Below are 19,011 nucleotides of genomic sequence, written 5' to 3' on the forward strand. Positions count from 1 at the left end.
TGTCTTAACACCATAGCACTAAATCTGTCTAAGCACCAAACAGTGACAGGAACCAAATGTCCAGGTATAGAAACAAGTTGAGCCACCCTGCTGCAACAAATTATACACAAGCAGCAGCTCAGTGTGTCTGAAAACACAGATTATGTAACCCAAAGAAAAGTAACTCCACTCCACACAATGTAGGTGAAAGGATGGAGACTCAGCATGCTGGGATCATATAACAGCCAGTCAATCATCTAAACATGTACTCACCTATTCAAAGTTCAAAATCACAGCTTGGTCCAAGTTCCTGCTCTGAAGTTATTCACAAAGCTCCAGCTGAGTGAAAAAAATATAATAATCTGAAAATTATTTTTGTCAATGTTTCAATTTAACGTGATTGTGTATGTGGCTTTAGGAAGGCATGCGATCAAAGGGACTGCAGGCCCTGCAGCTGGATGGCGTAATAATAAATGGTGTAACAAAAATGTTAATTTCTAAGAAGCTGTCTGAGTAATAATATGTGACAAATATACGTATACATGATTAATAATAGTCATATTCAGAATATCGTATTAATATAGAGAGTTAAAAAAAATCATTAGTTCACAAACGTCATGCGGAACGTTTGTTTCGGGTGGAGTTTCCGCACGGCGCGCTTTGCTCCAGCACTCGCTGCAGAAAGAAGCCGCGGGTTTGATTTTCACACAGTTAGCGAAGCTCTCGCGAATTATTCTGCTCTATTCCTTCATTTCCCAGAATGATGCTCCTCTGATAATCAACGAGTGTGCTTTTCAAACAATCAAAATGAATCTTGACAGACTTCGAAAGCGAGTGCGGCAGTATATTGATCAGGTAAAGCGTAAAGACGTTCATATATATTCGGGAGTTTCTGTGTTGCTAGCTAATGCTAGCTCGGTGAGATATCTCACAGTGGATGTAAACATGTGTAATTCTTCTACAAGGCTGACTAGCCGCAAGCCAAACAGCCAGCTTTCTTAAACAATGCATTTGCGTGACTATCCCTCTGCCTGTGTGTATTTGTTTACAGCAACAGTATCAAAGCGCTCTGTTTTGGGCCGACAAGATAGCATCACTTTCTCATGGTGAGTAAATAAGAACAACTAAACTAACACGGTGACTCATTCTGATTTTCTATTTTATTGCATAATCGGGTTTGCCAAAAACGCCAAATTAAATTCTTCCAGTGGTTATCGACGATAACTCAACAGCCTAGCATTCACCTGCAGTTTTGATATTAGCTGTCACTTTGTTAACTTTGAAACGACATACTTTTGACTGATTTTTCATCTGTTTTGAATTCTAGAAGATCCCCAGGACATCTATTGGCTAGCCCAGTGCCTTTACCTCACCTCACAGTACCACAGAGCCTCCCATGCCCTACGTTCACGAAAACTTGACAAGGTGGGTGAATTGCCCAAGAAGTATGTGCAGGGCTGTGAAAAACACCTCGCTTTGTATGAGTGACTTCAATTTCAAGCATCTCTTGTTTTCTTTCACACAGTTATATGGAGCTTGTCAGTATCTTGCTGCTAGGTGTCATGTAAGTAGTCGTTTGTTGATACTCTTGTGGAGTTTTTATCATTATTATTATTAGGATTGTGGATCATTGCTTTGAGAAGTATTTTAACTACTTCATCTTTGATTTTGCTCCAGTATGCTGCCAAAGAGTTCCAGCAGGCCTTGGACATCCTGGATTCAGAGGGAACAGCGAGTAAGAAGCTGCTGGACATCAGTGTAAAAGAGGACAGCAGTACAACTGATTCCACAAAGGATTGGGACATGTCCCCTGCCTCTGTAAGTTTTACATAATGTTGGAATACTTGAAAGAACTTCTATTATAAGTACTGGTTTATTTAGTCTCAAAATATATCATAGTTGTGAATTATGCCTTCCAAAAATCATCTACCACGTCTCACTTAATATTTTTGGATTTGAAGCTCCTGTTAACTGATTTGGTATTGTGCAGCTATATTGTCACTAGTGTGTGCAAAGAGTTCCTGTGCGTGTCTATGTTATGGTTATAGCTGCTCTGTCTGTTTCATCGGGCATTTTAGTTGATAGTTAAGGAAATATTCCTTGTTTTTATCCTCACTACCATACAGATGAGGAAGTATTCTGGGAACAACGTAGTCATTTTTACCATTGCTGTTTATTGTGGTTTATGTTTTGACATTTTTTAAAGTATTTGTCTTTAGTATGAAAAACTCAGGATGAAACTTGTATTATGACTGTCTTTACATGACCATTAAAAGACATTCCACCTATGGTTGCCGTGAAATGCTCATGTGAGGAATGGATTTATGCTTGAACTCAAATTGCTGCCCATTCTTTTGTGCATAAAGAGTGAAATCATTGTGAATGATCATGTACTGTAAATGTTTTTAATATTGTATTTTGGAAGTTTACCTTGTGTTCTCCATCTCTCCCACTGAAATATTTCAGATCAGCAGTTCCATCTGCCTCCTGCGAGGTAAAATCTATGATGCCATGGACAACCGGCCACTGGCCACCTCCAGCTACAAAGAGGCCTTGAAACTGGACGTGTACTGCTTTGAAGCGTTTGACCTTTTAACGTCTCACCACATGTTGACCGCACAGGAAGGTGAGGCTGACCTGAGCTGATAAAGTGCCCCAAGCTAACAGATCCTGTCCCTACAGATACGGTTTTTATTGGTGCAGTAACATGTGGAATGACTGCTGCTGTATTGTTCTGTTCTTCCTTCAATAGAGAAAGACTTCCTTGAATCGCTTCCTCTGAGTCAGCAGTGTAACGAGGAGGAGGAGGAGCTGCTGCATTTCCTTTTTGAAAACAAATTGAAGAAGGTAAGACTTGGATGCTTTTTTGTTGTTAATTAGAATTTTAATAAGCACCGTTTTCCCCATCAGTTATCATGCTCATTATTCAGTCATTATAATAACAATGACTGCTGGACGTTGTTATTGAGCTCATAGAGAGCTAATAAACAAAGCCTGTTTTCAGCTGACGCCATTCATGATCACTGAATTGCAAATCAACATTTATATTCACAGCTGTTTTACATCCAAGTGCATAATTGTTCTTTCTGGACCTGATCGTTTCTTAAGATCTCAGTGTATCTGTTTTAACGCTCAGGTTCCCGCCTTGCTCTGTCACGAACATGAGCTCACACACTCTCTTGTTCCCTCTGCAGTACAACAAGCCCAGTGATTTGGTGGTGCCAGAGATGGTCAACGGGCTTCAGGACAACCTGGATGTCGTGGTGTCTCTTGCCGAGAGGCATTATTATAACTGTGACTTCAAGATGTGCTACAAACTCACCTCAATGTACGTGCCCTCATCTTCACCTTAGTGGTTGGCCTGTTTGCGGTTTACTTTGAAGTTTTGGTTTCAGTTGTGGTTTTAAAATTTTCATTTTGAATTCAAAGTGTTGTTTTTGTTTCAGGGTGATGGTTAAAGATCCCTTCCATGCCAACTGTTTACCAGTCCACATAGGAACGCTTGTGGAGCTTGGAAAAGCAAATGGTAAAATGTCCACAGAAAGCCTCCCGCTGTGTGATTTCAGCCATATCAGATGAAAGATCAACAGTCCCGATGAAATCTTTGTCAGTGGCTTCAAATCTGTGTTCTTCTGTACAAAAGGTTGATTGGCCTCAGCCAGTGTCAGATCATGAAACCGCAGACAGCCCAAGATTCATTTCTTAAAATTCATGATCTGTCTCACCGTACTGTGCCACATGACTGCTTCTGCTAACAGCCAGTAGAAAAGAATCAGCTCTTAAACTTGTAAGACTGCTAAAAATCACATATCTGTTGGAGTCTCTCAACCCTTCTTTACTCACATCGAATGTTTCAGATCGGCTCATCTTGCTTATCTTTTTTTTTTTTTTTTTTTTTTATCTTGCAGAGTTGTTTTACCTCTCACACAAGCTGGTAGACTTGTATCCCAACAACCCAGTAAGAGTTATTCTTTATCTTTTTCTTTATGAATTATTGTGTTGCTCTGGTCTGAATAAATTCTCGTGATTCTCATGATTGGAACTTGAAATCGTCCCTCTCAGGTGTCCTGGTTTGCTGTTGGATGCTACTATCTCATGGTCGGCCATAAAAACGAACATGCCCGGCGATATCTGAGGTGTGTGTTTACATTTCCAAGATGAACCGCATCACGCTTCTTACCGCATCCTCAACATGCTGAACATCTGTTGCAGCAAAGCCACCACCCTGGAGAGGACTTACGGCCCCGCCTGGATTGCCTACGGCCATTCATTTGCAGTGGAGAGTGAACATGACCAAGCTATGGCTGCCTACTTCACTGCTGCACAACTCATGAAAGGGTAGGTATAGAGACCGATGTGTCGCAGAGTGCTTCACGCCTTAGACATGTAAATGTGTTTCTTCCATGACGTGAGAGAGTAAGTCCTGAATAGAATAGACTTCGATTGAAAAATATCCCGAGTAGTTTCAGTTGCTGCTTCATGAAGGGATCTGGGTCATAGGGCGCCACATGTCAGTCTGAATACTCTGTAGCCGCTGCTAACGGTGCACAACGGAGATGGTAGATTTGTTTCAACACTCCTCCGACAACAGCTTTTTAAAGGGGAACAGAAATGTGCAAAAGCTTCCTGATTTATGATCAAATGGAACAAAACAGGACATATAATGCAAAAAAATGTCACATAGGAAGGTGAAATTACAAAACAAAAAATGTTCCAAAGAGAGAGTAGTCCGACTGTCAGGGTGCTGCCATGTTTAGAACTGGACAGCCGAGACGCCACTGGCTGCTAAGCTTGTTGTCATGGCGGCTCCAGCATAAGGCTTTTAACCAATTATTGACAGAAATGTTGAGGATACTGATGAAAATGACAGATAACACATCTCCACCTGCCGTCACACTGATGTCGGTCCACTTATGTTGCGTTCACTGACACTAATCCTGGCTCAGATATATGTGTTAATATCAATTTGATCACAGAGATGAGATTGCTCGTCTATGTTTTTTCCCTCCAAGGTTTTATTTATTGTATTCATTTGTTTTGAGGGCCATGTACGGCTCAGAGACCAGAAGGTCCTGCGGTGCGCCCCTTCACAGATTGTACCTGCAACCATACTCAGGCTCTCCCTCCGGTGACATGATATCCAAGATGGCTGCAGACGCGGAGAAACTCGCTTCATTTAAATCTTTGTGTTACTTGTGTAACACAGCCGGGTCTCACTGGGGTTCACTCTCTGTAAAGTGACTTCATCCTTTTACACTTCAGGATAAAGATGAGGAATACATCGTTTGATTAGACTGTCAGTTAAATATCGGTATGTTAACATAAAGAATCAGACCTTGAATCACTGTCTGCGTTAAAATGCTCGAACCTTTCTCAGAACAAACTGAATGTCAGCTGGTGTCACGCTCTCAGAGCTGTTTTCCTCCATGTTTCCCCCATTTCCCCCACCCCCACCCCTCCCCCAGGTGTCACCTGCCCATGCTGTACATCGGCCTGGAGTACGGTCTGACAAACAACTCCAAACTGGCAGAACGCTTCTTCAGCCAGGCCCTCAGCATCGCTCCAGAGGACCCGTTCGTCATTCACGAGGTGGCTGTGGTTGCTTTTCAGAATGGAGAGTGAGTACGGAGCCTCAAAGAGACGATACACACAGATCAATCTTTTCCTAAAACATGAAACACAAACATGGATTCAAGCCACCCGGAAATAGTCAAAACTGGTTTTAATGGCATAAGAAGTCCGTTTTGAGATATCTGTCACAGTAACCAGCAGCTGTCAACAGTGAAACATAATACCCTGAATTACTTGTTTGGCAAAGAAAAGCAGCTGCTTTTTCTTCAAGCATTTTGCTCTTGCAGCTGTTTCTCGGTCTAACAGTTGGCTGTAAAGTCCTGCTACTGCCTCAGTGAAGCTGCTACCAGGGATGAACTTATGAGGCCTGAGTAGAACAACCTGAAGCTGTTTTAAAGATGTTGTCCAAATGAGCCCCAGAGTTTAAATGTTGAGAATTGAAATTGAAAGTGACTCCAAATTTTATACTTAAAATCCGGGCCTGACACTTGGCAAACATGAAACGTCTGAATACATACAGAAGGAAACAGAAGTTCCTTGTGTATTACATTATGACAGACTGTTACACCTGGACAGTACATGTTTCTGTCTTTTACACTTTCAGCTGGAAAACAGCAGAAAAGCTGTTCCTGGACGCCATGGAGAAGATTAAAGCCATCGGGAATGAGGTCATTGTTCATATATGGACTGAAAACATGAACAGTTCTGTAAGGAAGCGCCACATTTTTCCTCATCAGGTGTTTTTTCTTTTTTTTTCCTGTTGAATTGAAGGTGACTGTGGACAAGTGGGAGCCTTTGTTGAACAACCTGGGTCATGTGTGTCGGAAACTGAAGTAAGTGTGAAGAAATGGAAGAATCTTTTGAGAGAGTCTTTTTACTCTTTGGTTTATAGTGTGTATAAATCATATCTGTCAGGTCACGAAAGACTTTGTTGATGTCCACCTTCTGTTGGTCTGTTCAGCTCTCTCAGGATAAACATACCACTCTTTGTGCTTCATTCTGTTTGAGCACGTGTACGTCACTCTCTCACACACAAACACTAACACACACACACGCACGCCTCGTGGGTTTTTGTCCCTAACGCCCAGAAATGTTAGATTATTAGTTTCTCAGCTCAGGTAAAGGTCATTTCAAACTCAATTAAAGCATTGCTCAAGGTCTCAGTGGGAATTACTCCAAATGCAGTATTACTCACTGTAATACTGCATTTATTTCAAGATGAAAGTTGTTTTTTCAACGTGTACTTCTTTACATTAAATTAGCCAGTATAGTTCTGGAAGTGGGGAAGAAATGTTTGACTGTCACCATGGTCAAAGTTAATCATCTGAAACGTGCTGTTGACTGTTAATGATCGGATGGATGTTTCATTTTGTTCTTTTGTAGAAAGTACGATCAGGCCCTGGAGTACCACCGGCAGGCGCTGGTGTTGATCCCCCAGCATGCCTCCACCTACTCGGCGATAGGATACGTGCACAGCCTCATGGGCGACTTTGAAAGTGCGATAGACTACTTTCATACGGTGTGTGTTCAGAGATCGCCACGGCTTCCTCGCCTCTTTCTTTAGTTTGTTTTTGCGTTTAGTGAAAACAGACTGATGTTGGTTTTCTGTTTCAGGCACTGGGACTGAAAAGGGACGACACTTTCTCTGTGACGATGCTCGGCCACTGCATTGAGATGTACATTGGTGACACCGATGCCTATATAGGTTGGTTTTAACTTTCAGTATTTATTTTCAGCGGACAGAAGCCATATTGCATGAGGCATCCAGTGCTGACTGTGTGGCGCCAGAGGGAGTAAAACACTGCTTTGCTTCCACCAAGGCACAGACATCAACGACAAGGTGCGAGGCAGCTTGAACACTCCAGCGCTGATGAAGATGCTGAACACGTCGGAGTCCGCTGACCACCTCGCCACGTCCAGACTAGAGGACACCAGCATCACGTCGCTGGAGCCGCCGCTGTCCAACCAAGACAAGATGATGCTGGAGACGCCCCTCCGCCTCTCCTTAACCTTGGAGTGCGACATGTATGAGAACGACGTGATGCTAGACACGTTATCGGACACCAGCACGTAATCCGAGCGCGCGGAGGTGCAGCAGGCCGTCACAGCGCGCACGGAAGCCCGAGGATGACGACGAACTCAAAACCTTTAGCAGCCGTCCTCCACCAAAGGTTTTCTGTGGATTCCCCTCTTGTGCATTATCTGGTTGCTGAAGCGAAATGACAAAAACATAAAAGATGCAAGTGTGAACTCTGTGTACATGAGCCAGTGTGTGTGTGAGTGTGTATACAGCACTGTTGTATAACCTTGAATTAGCAAGAATGCACTTTAAAGGGGGAATTGTCACGTGCCTTTGTTACAGGGTTGAGTGTTGCGCTCAGCTCTGAACCTTGGGCTTTAACACTGCGAACATGTGACCCTCTGACACTGGGTAGAACGAGCAAACACAGCCACACACCTCACACGTTAAAGACTGCAGTATCGTCACTTCTCGCTGCCCGTGGCAGGACCCTCTGTGTCGCTAAGCCTGTGGATTTTCACCGTGAATCGAGAGCCAGCTGAATTCAAGCAGTTTTGTTGGAAGAGGGGAAAAAAGACACTTTTCATATTCCTACAATAAACTCTGCATTTTGTCTTTAAAAAAGTTAGAATTTTGTTTTTGTCTTAATCAAAATAAACTGCTTTATTTACTAAATTTGCCAACTGCGTTTGTTTTTTAGAGAATGGGATTTGAACCAGCAGCCTCACATTGCTATCCTGAAGATGACCACTGCTCCACTTAGGAACTAGCACTTTAGAAAACAGGTGTTAAAACCATAAAAAAATCAAAGTGAATCAGGAAAATACAAATCATCAATTAGTGTGAATTTGCCTCCAAAATTTATGAATTTAGCTGAGATTATTTTCTCAGATTATTCTGACACTTCATCTAATCCCAGATACACTAAATGATCAAGACTCCATGTATCATCACTGCTGTTACCACTGATCTGTCTTCAACACCTGCTTTATAACACTGTTTGACTGGGATTTCTGCACTCATGCAGATCTGCAACAGTAGCATTTCTTAGAGATGTTCTTTATATTTCTTACTAAATTTCCTTGATTGCAATGACATAAGTCATGACAATAAAGGTTTATGTTGACTGATAGTTATGTAGGCTTAATTAAAGGGACTGTTTCAATATAAAATTGTGTAAAATCATTCAGCCATTTGTACTGATTACTATAAGGTGGTCATTCCATGAAATAGGTCAATAAAAATGTAACTTTGTTTTTGATGCAAAAGGACAGAAGCAGTTTGTTCACGCTGAAATCCACACACTGTAGATGTTGGACAAACTCTCCACTTTATAAAAGTGTCTCAATAGCATCAGTCAGCTGCAGTGTAATATGAGGGTGACACAGGGGAGGAGTGAACTCTCCATCATCCACCCCTCTCTCTGGAGCCAGATGCAGAGTGTGTCCCTCTGGACCCTGAGCTCAATGGAGAGCAGCTCCGGTAACATCTGGAGAGAGAGATGGGCTGCGCTCCCTCTGCCTCCACCGGTGTTTACAGCCATGACGCGGTCTGCCGGGACCTGGACACCTGCTCCACGTTTGTCCCCAGCCTGAAGAGCGTCCTGTCCACACCGGAGAGACCCCGGCGCAAGCAAACCTTCCTGCGTGGTGAGCTTCACCTCAGCCGGTGCATGCGCTTTAAAAAAAAATCCAATTTCTTGCGTCTGAAAAAAAAAAAAAAAAAAAAGACGCACGGATCTGGCTTTTAAAGGACAGAGGAAACCACTTTAAAGATTATGTCAGATGCATTCCAGGCAGAGCCTCGTATTCAGCGCCAGTCTTTGTGGACCCTGTCTGCCCCCAGTTCCCTGCAGAGATGTCCACGGGCGGTCCGTGAGCCAGTCCTCCTCCCAGCTGGAGTCGTGGAGCTCCGCGGACAGCTGCGCTCCCGCCGGCTGGAAGTCGTCCTGTGCCAGTCCCAGCAGCACCAAGCCCTGCGTCTCCTCTGAAAACCTGCACAGCTGCACCGACGAATCCGGACCATAGCTGCATGGCACTGGGGAAACTTGCACAAAAAAAAAAAAAAGAAAAAAAAGCATGGAAGTCAGTTTTATTTTTGAAATTTTATTGAATTGTTTGGTATCCTTGTTTTACGCAGCAATGGCGCGGCGGTGGAGGACAGGCTTCTGGTGAAAACACTTGACAATAAATCAAGTGGAGAACATCTTGTTAAATGTCCTTTCTCGTTATTTGTCACGAAGAATTATTTAAAAGCTGCAGAAGCACATTGCATCCAACTCAAAACTGATGCTTTGCGCTTTTGGGGGATGAGGCCATCAAATATTAGATACCTTTTTAAGGTTATAGTTAACTTTTACCCATAATTAACATCAGCATCAGCTTGTCTTTACAGTGATCACAGCTATTTACCACTAAAAACACTCAGAAAGCTACATTATTATGGTATCAGTCTCAATGAATTCCACAGGACTCTGTTTTAATCAGTGTATTTTTGCACACACATTTAATTTTGTGGCTTCTTCCTATCTTTAAGAAAGTATTTTCTGACATATTTGTTCAATTATGCATTCATTTATTTTTACTTTATTTGCACATACTGTTAAAGTAAAGTCCCTGTATAGGTCTGAGGCCACATGGTGAAGCAGTGGTCAGTGGTATCACCTCACACACCAGTGTGTGCGTGTGCGTGTGTGTGTGTGTGCCAGTAATATTTAAGCTCTGACAGTTACAGAGAGTTTCGGGACAATGCTGCAGCAGTAGACTCGAAACAAACCCAGTAAGTGGGGCAGTGAAGGGGTTAACCTCCATTCTCGCGGTATTAACAGACTCTCGCGCGAACACGCTGGTTTCACGAGAGGACGAGAAGAGGGAGATGGAGAGAAATGAGGTCTGAAAAGGACCAGGCGCCCATGGGCAAGGAGAAGGGAGTGGTGGAGATCCAGTTCAGGGACATCCCCAGAGAGCAGGAGAACACTCCGGGGAGCCTCAAGCAGAAGGAGGAGAAGAAGGAGGTGTTCACGAAGGTGGGTGACCCGGGCGGCGGGGCCGTGTCGCATTGTTTACAGAGCAGACATGGAGGAATGATGAGGAGGAGGAGGAGGAAGGAGGAGGAGGAGAGGAGGGTTCAGCACCGCGGACAGCGGCAGCGCGGATCCACCTCGTGTCTGTTTGTATTTCACCTTGGGAGCAGGAGGAGGAGGTTTCAGCACCATGGACAGCAAACTGCTGCCTGCTCCACCTTCATCCTGCTCCACACACTGCTGTCATCTGTTAAAGCAATGCACACACACACACACACACACACACACACACTTCACGACATCCACCTCGCATCGCGCACTGGTCAAAATACACTCGATTGTTTCAGTTTATGTAACTGCTGCTTTGTCATTTTCTCCTGGTGAAACAATGCTGGTGAGACAGTGTGCAGGATGTGTCCAAATAATTCAAAGACACGACACTTCGTGATGCAAACACTGTGTTTCAGTTCGGAAATTATTATTATTTTTACTTTCAGACTGAGCACAAGATCAATGATAGGAGATATAAAAGATGGAGACGTGAAATAAAGTGGGAATAGAAACATCGGGACATGTTTAGCGAGCTTTGTTGCCAGTAATATTTGACAGAATGACAAGTTATCAACGGATATTTGTCACTGTTTACATTTTTTAGCAATAAATCATGAAATATGTGTGACTTTGGTACATTAGGAAAAAAAATGATTTTCAGTTACTATTTTGGAACCAGAAAACACAAATAGAGGAAATTTTTTTTTTTTTTTTAAGATTAAGCAAAGGAGTAGATTAGGTGAAACTGATGTCAAACACTAAATAATACCTGGGTTAAAAATCAGGGAATATGATGAAGAAAATATAACCAATATTAAAAACTAGATCAAACCAAGATTAAGAAACAGATAAAACAATAAAAATTAGAAAAAGGACAAAGACAATTACATCTTTATAAAGTATCCCAAGATAATGACTATAATTGAAAAAATGTAAGTAAAATGAATAGATTTAAGTGAATTAATACATATTTTGGTTATTAAAAATTTAAGTAAAAAAGGTATTTTTGAAAGTGTCTTTTTAAAAGGTTATCCTCTATTTGATATGACGTTTCAAAGCTTCCAATAAATCATATTTAAGTTCATTTTTTGGATGTCAAACATTATCTATGGATGTGCTCAGAAGTACCTGAAACAGCACCAGTACTTATGTGAATTGTGTACTATTTCTGAATGTGTTTTAAAGGGATAAAAGTGAGTGAAACCACTTTCAGTACTCCTGCCATCTTCAGATACTCAGGATCTTCTGACTTCTTGCAGTGTTGAAGCTAAAAAAACAGGCAAAGTTCCTGAACTGATTCATTTAAAAGGCTTATGTGAAAACATCTTTTTTTCTCAACATTTTATACCGAACGTATGTTTGGAACTGGGAGAAATTGTTTTTTTTTAGATTAAAGAAGGTCGGAGACCTATGCTTTTGTTTCGCACACTTCCTCGGCACCAGTAGAAGGAAGCTGGTACAGACTCCATATGTCTCTTTTGAGACCTGAGAACAGTTTTTTCTTTCAGGATACTCAGATTTACAGGACTCACTTCAGTAAACTGTTTCCAGGTGGTGATTCGACGGCTCCCTCCGAACCTGTCAAAGGATCAGCTGGAGGAGCAGCTCAGTCCGCTGCCATCGTACGACTACTTTGAGTTCTTCCCAGCAGATCAGAGGTACGGTGACTTTCACAGTAAACCTATGATTGAAATGACTTGTTTATGACGTGTTTGTGTTTGTGTTTGCAGCCTCTATCCTCACCTGTTCTGCAGAGCATACATTAACTTTAAAAACCCTGAAGACATCCTGCTGTTCAGGGACCGGTTTGATGGCTACGTCTTCATCGACAACAAAGGCAGAACTTCTTTAATTTCAGATAATTTTGTCATTAGTGGCCTTGAATGTTGACACACTTCAGCAACAGTATATTGAAAATATATAAGAAAATATTGTTTGCTTTGCAGTTTCAGGTCAAATTCAGTAGACAAACAGATCAATTCAGATCACATGTTAGCGTGTTGACTGCTTTCTATTTCTATATTCACTCAGGCCAGGAGTATCCTGCTGTGGTCGAGTTTGCTCCCTTCCAGAAGATTTCCAAGAAGAAGCTAAAAAAGAAAGATGCTAAGGCTGGAAGCATTGAGGAAGGTATTCAGATATACTGTTTTACTGACGGTTAACCTGATTTTTGGCTTGTAACTACATGATATTTATTGAATAAGTAGACATTACATATTCATAATCTGGTGTAAATGGACTGTATTCTGGTTGTGACTCTTCTTCAGATCCAGAATATAAACGGTTTTTGGAGAATTACTCCTGCGATGAGGAGAAGTCGATGGCCAACCCAGAGACTCTGCTGGGGGAGATCGAGGCCAAAACCAGAGAGCTCATAGGTGCTGCAGCACACAGACACTTTATTACCCTCTTTATTATCAATAAAGATTAACTCCCTAACTCAACGAAGCTCTTCTTTTCTGCCCGTTTGATTTCAGCAAAAAGAACAACACCGCTGCTGGAGTACATCAAAAACAAGAAAATAGAGAAACAGGTATGAAACACTGAAGTTCCCTTTGGGACGAGAAACTACACATCTATTGGAAAATATGAATATTCGCTGTAATTTTTCCTAACAGAGGATAAGAGAAGAGAAAAGAGAGGAGAGGAGGAGGAGGGAACTAGAAAAGAAACGGCAGAGAGAGGAAGAAAAGAGAAAGCGGAGAGAAGAGGAGCGACGCAAGAGAAAAGAGGCCGAGAAGCAAAAGAAATTATCCGATAAAGACATTAAGATCAAGGTAATCCTGAGAAGATCAGTGTCTCTGACTGATAGCAGGTTGTTCTGCCTGTTTGAGTGGTACAAGGAGTATTATCTGCACTTTCAGCTCCTGAAGAAGAGTGACAGGGATGAGGACGTGGACTCAGACCGAATGAAGGACAAAAGTGACGCTGGAGAGACGGAGAGAGGGAAATGGGAGAAGGGAGGACAAATGAAGTCAAAGGACTCAAAGGAAAAGTAAGAACTCTGACATGTTTCACTCTCGCTGCACACGTTTCCTCTGGGTTACAATGTGAGAGCAGCACTGATAGAGTGGAAAGGTGTGTGTTTGTGTGTGTGTGTGTGTGTGTGTGTGTGTGTGTGTGTGTGTGTGTGTGTGTGTGTGTGTGTGTGTGTGTGTGTGTGTGTGTGTTCTCGTATTTCTATCCTTGTCGGGGCCAAATGTCCCCACAAGGATAGCAAAACTTGGAACGACGTGCCTTGTGGGGACCTTTTTCCGGTCCTAAGTAGGAGAAACAGTGTTTTCTTGACCATGTTGTTGTTACTGAAAAAAGTAAAAGTGCAAAAACATTTCTTTAGGGTTAGGCTTTGTTGTGGTGTGGGTTAGGGTTAGGGTAAGGGTCAGGGTTAGGGGCTAGACATGAATGGGAGTCAATGGACGGTCCCCACAAGGATAGAAATACGAGACTGCGTGTGTGTGTGTGTGTGTGTGTGTGTGTGTGTGTGTGTGTGTGTGTGTGTGTGTGTGTGTGTGTGTGTGTGTGCGTGTGGCTTTTAGGGAGGAAAATGTAAAGGGAAGACATACTTTCTTAGTTTTTACTGTGTACCGACTGAAACAGAACTGACACAAAATGTAGACATCACAGTATTTAATCCTGAGCCTGATGAGAAAAAAAGGAATAGGTTTTAAAACGTAAACTACAACATTTATTCTTCGCTACTGATCTCTTTTGATCTGTATGACATATGTTAGCTTTAACTGCTGCAACTTTGACACAGGCATATTTTTTCTGTATGTTTTTTTTTAATCTCCCAGTGGAGTAGGTCACACAGATCGGGAAGTATTTTTTTGAATAAAATTTTGTGTACCTATTTTTTCAGTTCATAAACTTCTATTGTCACCGTAGGAATTAGGATGAAGTTTTACAGTTACATTCCAGAAACCTTGAAATTGGGAAACCAGTAAGAAAGAAAATACCAGATATTTTAGATTTATGATGGGGAAACTGAAAGACCTTTTTTTTTAACTCTTATTCTTAATACTTTGATCTTGTAAGGCTTAGAAATAAATAAAAAAAAGCATACACAAAAAAAGGATATTTGAATGTGTGCAGAATTGCAGTGAATCACTGTTTGAATTGAATGATGTTGAGATTTTTTCCAGACACACCTCTATTCTAACCTGTAATCTCCACTGTGGCCACTAGAGGGCAGGCTGAGAGCGACAAGGAGCAGCGGGAGCAGCATGGCCGCAGACAGAGAGACAAGGAGCACCGGGGGAAGGATGAGGACAGGAAGCGCCAGCGGCACCACTACGAGTTCGACAAGTTCATGCGGCGGAAAGAGGAGACTAAATGGGGGAAGGGTTACTGCCAGGACCGGGCCAAGAAGGAGGGGCACCACCACTACTCCTACTGCCCCGAGGGCGGGGACAAGCTGGGCAAGGAGGAGCGAGAGGAGCTGGGCAGCAGGAAGGAGCGCCTCCGAAACAAGGTGAGCGAGAAGGTGAGCATGAGATGGGGAGCAGCGAATCAGGAGCTGTGTCTCCCTTGATGCACACATCTCACTGTTTTTGACAGACTGAAAATATTGCAGATGGAAAGTTTTACAAATACAATTCAGAAATGGATTTGTTTCCTCACAGGGGATCTTCTCAAAGTCTGGATCTCTTGGTTTTCACTCATTTTCAGACTTGACCACATCATTGAAAGCGTTTGAAGGAGAATATCAGACTTGTGTAACATCCTTTCCAAGAAAGAACACATTTTCCCAATGTTCACTTCGCAATAACCTGAAAAGAACCCGCTGTTGTGTAAAATCACTTCCCTTTTATATGCTGGCCAAGTTTCCATGAGAGTTTTAATTCCCCTGCAATTCGGAATATAAGTTAATTCCACTTTAAAATGACCTTGTAAACACCTAATTCTGAATAATAGTGATTATTCTGAATTACACTGAACTCCAAATAAAGTGTCTGATTTTAAAGGTGAATTAAATAATTCCTCAATTATGATAGATAGATAGATAAAAACTTTATTAATCTCCCAAGGGAGAAATTCCGGTGTCCAGCAGCACACAGATCACTCACATGCAAATAAATAACAACAGTACAATAAATACAAGTGCTCGGATTGTACTTAGTTTGGCTCAGGCACATCTGTTATACAGCCTGAATGCTGAGGGGATGAACGACCTCTTGAAGCGCTCAGTTCTGCAGCGCAGAAAACCTTTTCCACTTTAAGTTCATTCCAGTCGTTCTGCATGTTTCTGGAGATGCGTATATTCCAAGATGACGGCCCAAAGTGAGCGCTGGACTGGAACAGACACATTAGAAGAAATGGATGTAGCAGAAAGACTGGATGAAAAGCATGGAAATGCAGACCTTTTTAGGGGCAGCATCAAAATTCACGAGAAAGTGAGAATGAATAAGAAGCAGGAAGTGGAGTTTGTTTACTTCCCGTAGATGTCCAGTCAGGACCCTTCACAACCCCCAGATCTTAACCTTAATAAAATGAAGGCGAATAAACATGTTTTCCATGTAAACCTCAATTCAGAGGTAATGTTGCCGTGTAAACACTCACTTTAATTCTAAATTATTGAATTCAGAATAATAAATTCTGAATAGAAAAGCATCAGGTAACCATGGTCTGCTCTTAATAGGGTCAAACATTTCAAGTAAGTGGGCACATGCACATTAAACTTTGAATGAAATATAAATGTATCCCAAAAAATTGGAGAAGTTTTGGTTGTTTAATTCTTTGCTACCCACTATATTCAGCAAATATTACAATTCTTTGCTTTCTTGGAAACAGATTCACTTATTTATATATATTTTATGTTATGCATTTTATGTTTTTGTTTCTTTCTTTTTCGGCGGTGTTTAAAGAAGTGATTATGAGAAAGCATTAAAACAAAAATTGTCCTTTGGAGGTTCAAAATTGTCATTTTCATGCTTTCACATGGAAACCAAATTTGTTTTTGTAGAACAAAAGCAAACATAGGCATAAAAGTTAAAGAATAAAACATACTAATACAGATTACAGCAGTGCAGGACGATAGACAGCAATAAATCAATAATGCAGTGATGATGGTGTGTATTCGAGAAGAGGTTTATTGTTCATGAGGCTGAAGGATAACCTGAGCAGCTCTTTCTGCATATCTTAATTTGACAAAAGTGTAACAATATATGAATCTTAAAAATATATTTATAGTGTAGAAAACATGAGATGTCATGACAACGGTCAACATAGGTTTAGTTTATATTTGTGTTTGGTGTTGGAACATTGGCGTTTTACTGTGATATGAAAGTACAGATCGGTTCAAAGCCGTGCACCCAGAGCCGCCTTCCTGATATGTGTAGCTTTCAGTTGTTCCACCTACACAACGTCTGATATCGCTCTGAATAATTACTACTCAGTTCAGATTTAGTCAGGTGGCTCATTCTCTCACGAGTACACACAGTTAGTCAGCTTTTACTGATGAAGGAATAGGGATTGAGGGTTGGAGGAAAAGAACAACAAAAACCCGGAGACACAAACAGTTTTCCTGGAGGGAATGAAGAGACAGAAAACCATCGACGATTATAGATGAATTATCTACTGACAGGACGGAGGACGGTGGCGCACACGAACCACGAAACACAGACGGACACATGAAGCACAGCAAACAGATGCGCTGGACGCTGAAACAGACGTTCGTTGTGTGGATTCCTGGGGGTGGGGGGTGGAAGGCACGTGAGGGGATGAATAGACAAAGGGCACACATGTGAGTGTGTGTGTTGACAGTGTGTGCTGCCTGTGTCTCCCATGTCGCCGCTCTCTCGCCCCCCTGCAGGACCGCCCGGCCATGCAGCTCTACCAGCCGGGCGCGCGCAACCGGAAGCGCATGAGCTCGGCGGGCAAAGGCTACGACTGCGTGCCCGTGGGCCACTCGCCCGAGCCCCGGGCCGAGCACTGCTACGACGTGGTCGCCATGGCAACGGGGCTGGACAAGGCGTTCGAAAAAGGCAAAGATGAGCAGTGAGGTGCAGATGAATTATTCAGCATGTCAGAGGAATTCGGCGGTGACGGGTCGGAACGGTTATCGCTGGGCTTTCGAGATGAAATACGCCCCGCAGAGGAAGAAGGATGCTTCAGAAGCAAACAGTCGTTTCATCTGTACGTCGGTGTAATAGAGTTCAGAGCTTTCGGTCCTGCTCAGTTTTTGTTTTGCGGGAGCATGAAGGTCTGAAATATTGTGAGCTAACTGTATTATTTACCAGACTTAGAGCACAACAATCCAACTGGGTGTTTTTCTAGTCTTCTGTTGTATTTCATGCACTTTATCTGTTCCGATCACTGAAGTTTTGATGTTTTAATGAAATTACTACCTGAGCTTTTCACTCTCATCAACTCCAGTGTTGCTCATCCATTCAGCTCGTAGTTTATCTAAGAGGCAGCTCAATAGTGACCGTTTGAAACCAAGACCTCTTCCTCTTTGTAAACCTTTATAGCGTTTGCTGAACCTGGGTGTTTTTATTGATCCTACATATTTTAATAAATCTGGAAAATAAGCAAGCAGCACTTCTAGACGATGGATGTAGAAAATGTAAGAATGGGAAGTGTATGTGTGTTAAGAAGACCTACTGAGACCATTTGTTTTGTGTGAACTGTTTCATCTTTGTTTTGCAGAGTGATGTGTCTTACTACAGTTTATCTTATTTTAAGGTTTCATACAGAAGAAATACATTTTTTGTGAGTGAAGCTTTACATAGTCACTCATGAGCCGGGAAGAACACACTCTCTACATTTCTATAAAGCATTATGTGAAGCTGCAAATATGACATCAGTTTGGATTATTGGTGACTTTTCTATGCTGTTTGCGTGGTTTTCTATAACTGCAGTGAGGAAGGATACAATGGACAAGCTGCAAATATTCATAAAATAATATAAGGAGCCTTGTATGACTTTTTGCACATGACCCGACTTGTGTGTAGTACCTCTTGTATCATTGTTTTCCCAAAGTCGTGAGAAAATAAAGCTCTTCTTCTGTGATAAGGGAGTTTTACAGTGTGTCAGTAATTCTTCTTTTACCGTCTGGGTGAGTCACTGTTTGATTCCAACATATTACACATCATGAAATGGCAGAAATGAGTCATTTATGCTGAGAAATGTTTTAATAAGTCATTTGTTTAATGTGTGACGACGCCCCTCCCTTCCTCAGGTCATCCTGAAAGCACTGCTTCATGGTAGTTGTATTGATACTCATGCTGGAGGACAGGGTGTAGTGAGCTGCAGGGTTGAGTAAAAAAGAGTGACAACACAGATGTGTCCTTTAAAAAAAATACTCATGGCAGATACATAAATATGCAAATATGTCAAGCCGTGTTTGTGGCTTTTTGGAGCAATTTGA

At 42.0% G+C, this 19,011-nt stretch overlaps 2 protein-coding genes across 3 annotated transcripts; both read left to right on the top strand.

Annotated features, from left to right (window-relative positions):
* Positions 1-656: 656 nt before the first annotated feature.
* cdc16 (cell division cycle 16 homolog (S. cerevisiae)) lies at positions 657-7,766 on the top strand. Of its 2 annotated transcripts, none has more exons than XM_030111599.1 (18): positions 657-834; positions 1,031-1,085; positions 1,307-1,404; positions 1,505-1,543; positions 1,657-1,797; positions 2,446-2,605; positions 2,732-2,826; positions 3,174-3,307; positions 3,426-3,505; positions 3,888-3,937; positions 4,042-4,115; positions 4,192-4,317; positions 5,445-5,597; positions 6,155-6,218; positions 6,322-6,383; positions 6,934-7,069; positions 7,165-7,255; positions 7,371-7,766. In XM_030111599.1, exons 1-18 carry the CDS (start codon positions 787-789, stop codon positions 7,622-7,624), a joined length of 1,860 nt encoding a protein of 619 aa, XP_029967459.1. In that variant the 5' UTR covers positions 657-786; the 3' UTR covers positions 7,625-7,766. The 2 variants fall into 2 exon arrangements, with proteins under 2 accessions (XP_029967459.1, XP_029967460.1); XM_030111600.1 differs by having other exon boundaries at positions 1,310-1,404.
* A 2,647-nt stretch (positions 7,767-10,413) lies between these two features.
* upf3a (UPF3A regulator of nonsense mediated mRNA decay) lies at positions 10,414-18,660 on the top strand. Its single transcript, XM_030111602.1, has 10 exons — positions 10,414-10,595; positions 12,195-12,301; positions 12,374-12,480; positions 12,675-12,773; positions 12,911-13,021; positions 13,121-13,176; positions 13,262-13,420; positions 13,508-13,638; positions 14,829-15,126; positions 17,455-18,660. Exons 1-10 carry the CDS (start codon positions 10,455-10,457, stop codon positions 17,641-17,643), a joined length of 1,398 nt encoding a protein of 465 aa, XP_029967462.1. The 5' UTR covers positions 10,414-10,454; the 3' UTR covers positions 17,644-18,660.
* Positions 18,661-19,011: the final 351 nt, after the last annotated feature.

Source organism: Salarias fasciatus, chromosome 16, assembly GCF_902148845.1.
Source record: "Salarias fasciatus chromosome 16, fSalaFa1.1, whole genome shotgun sequence".
NCBI lineage: Eukaryota > Metazoa > Chordata > Actinopteri > Blenniiformes > Blenniidae > Salarias > Salarias fasciatus.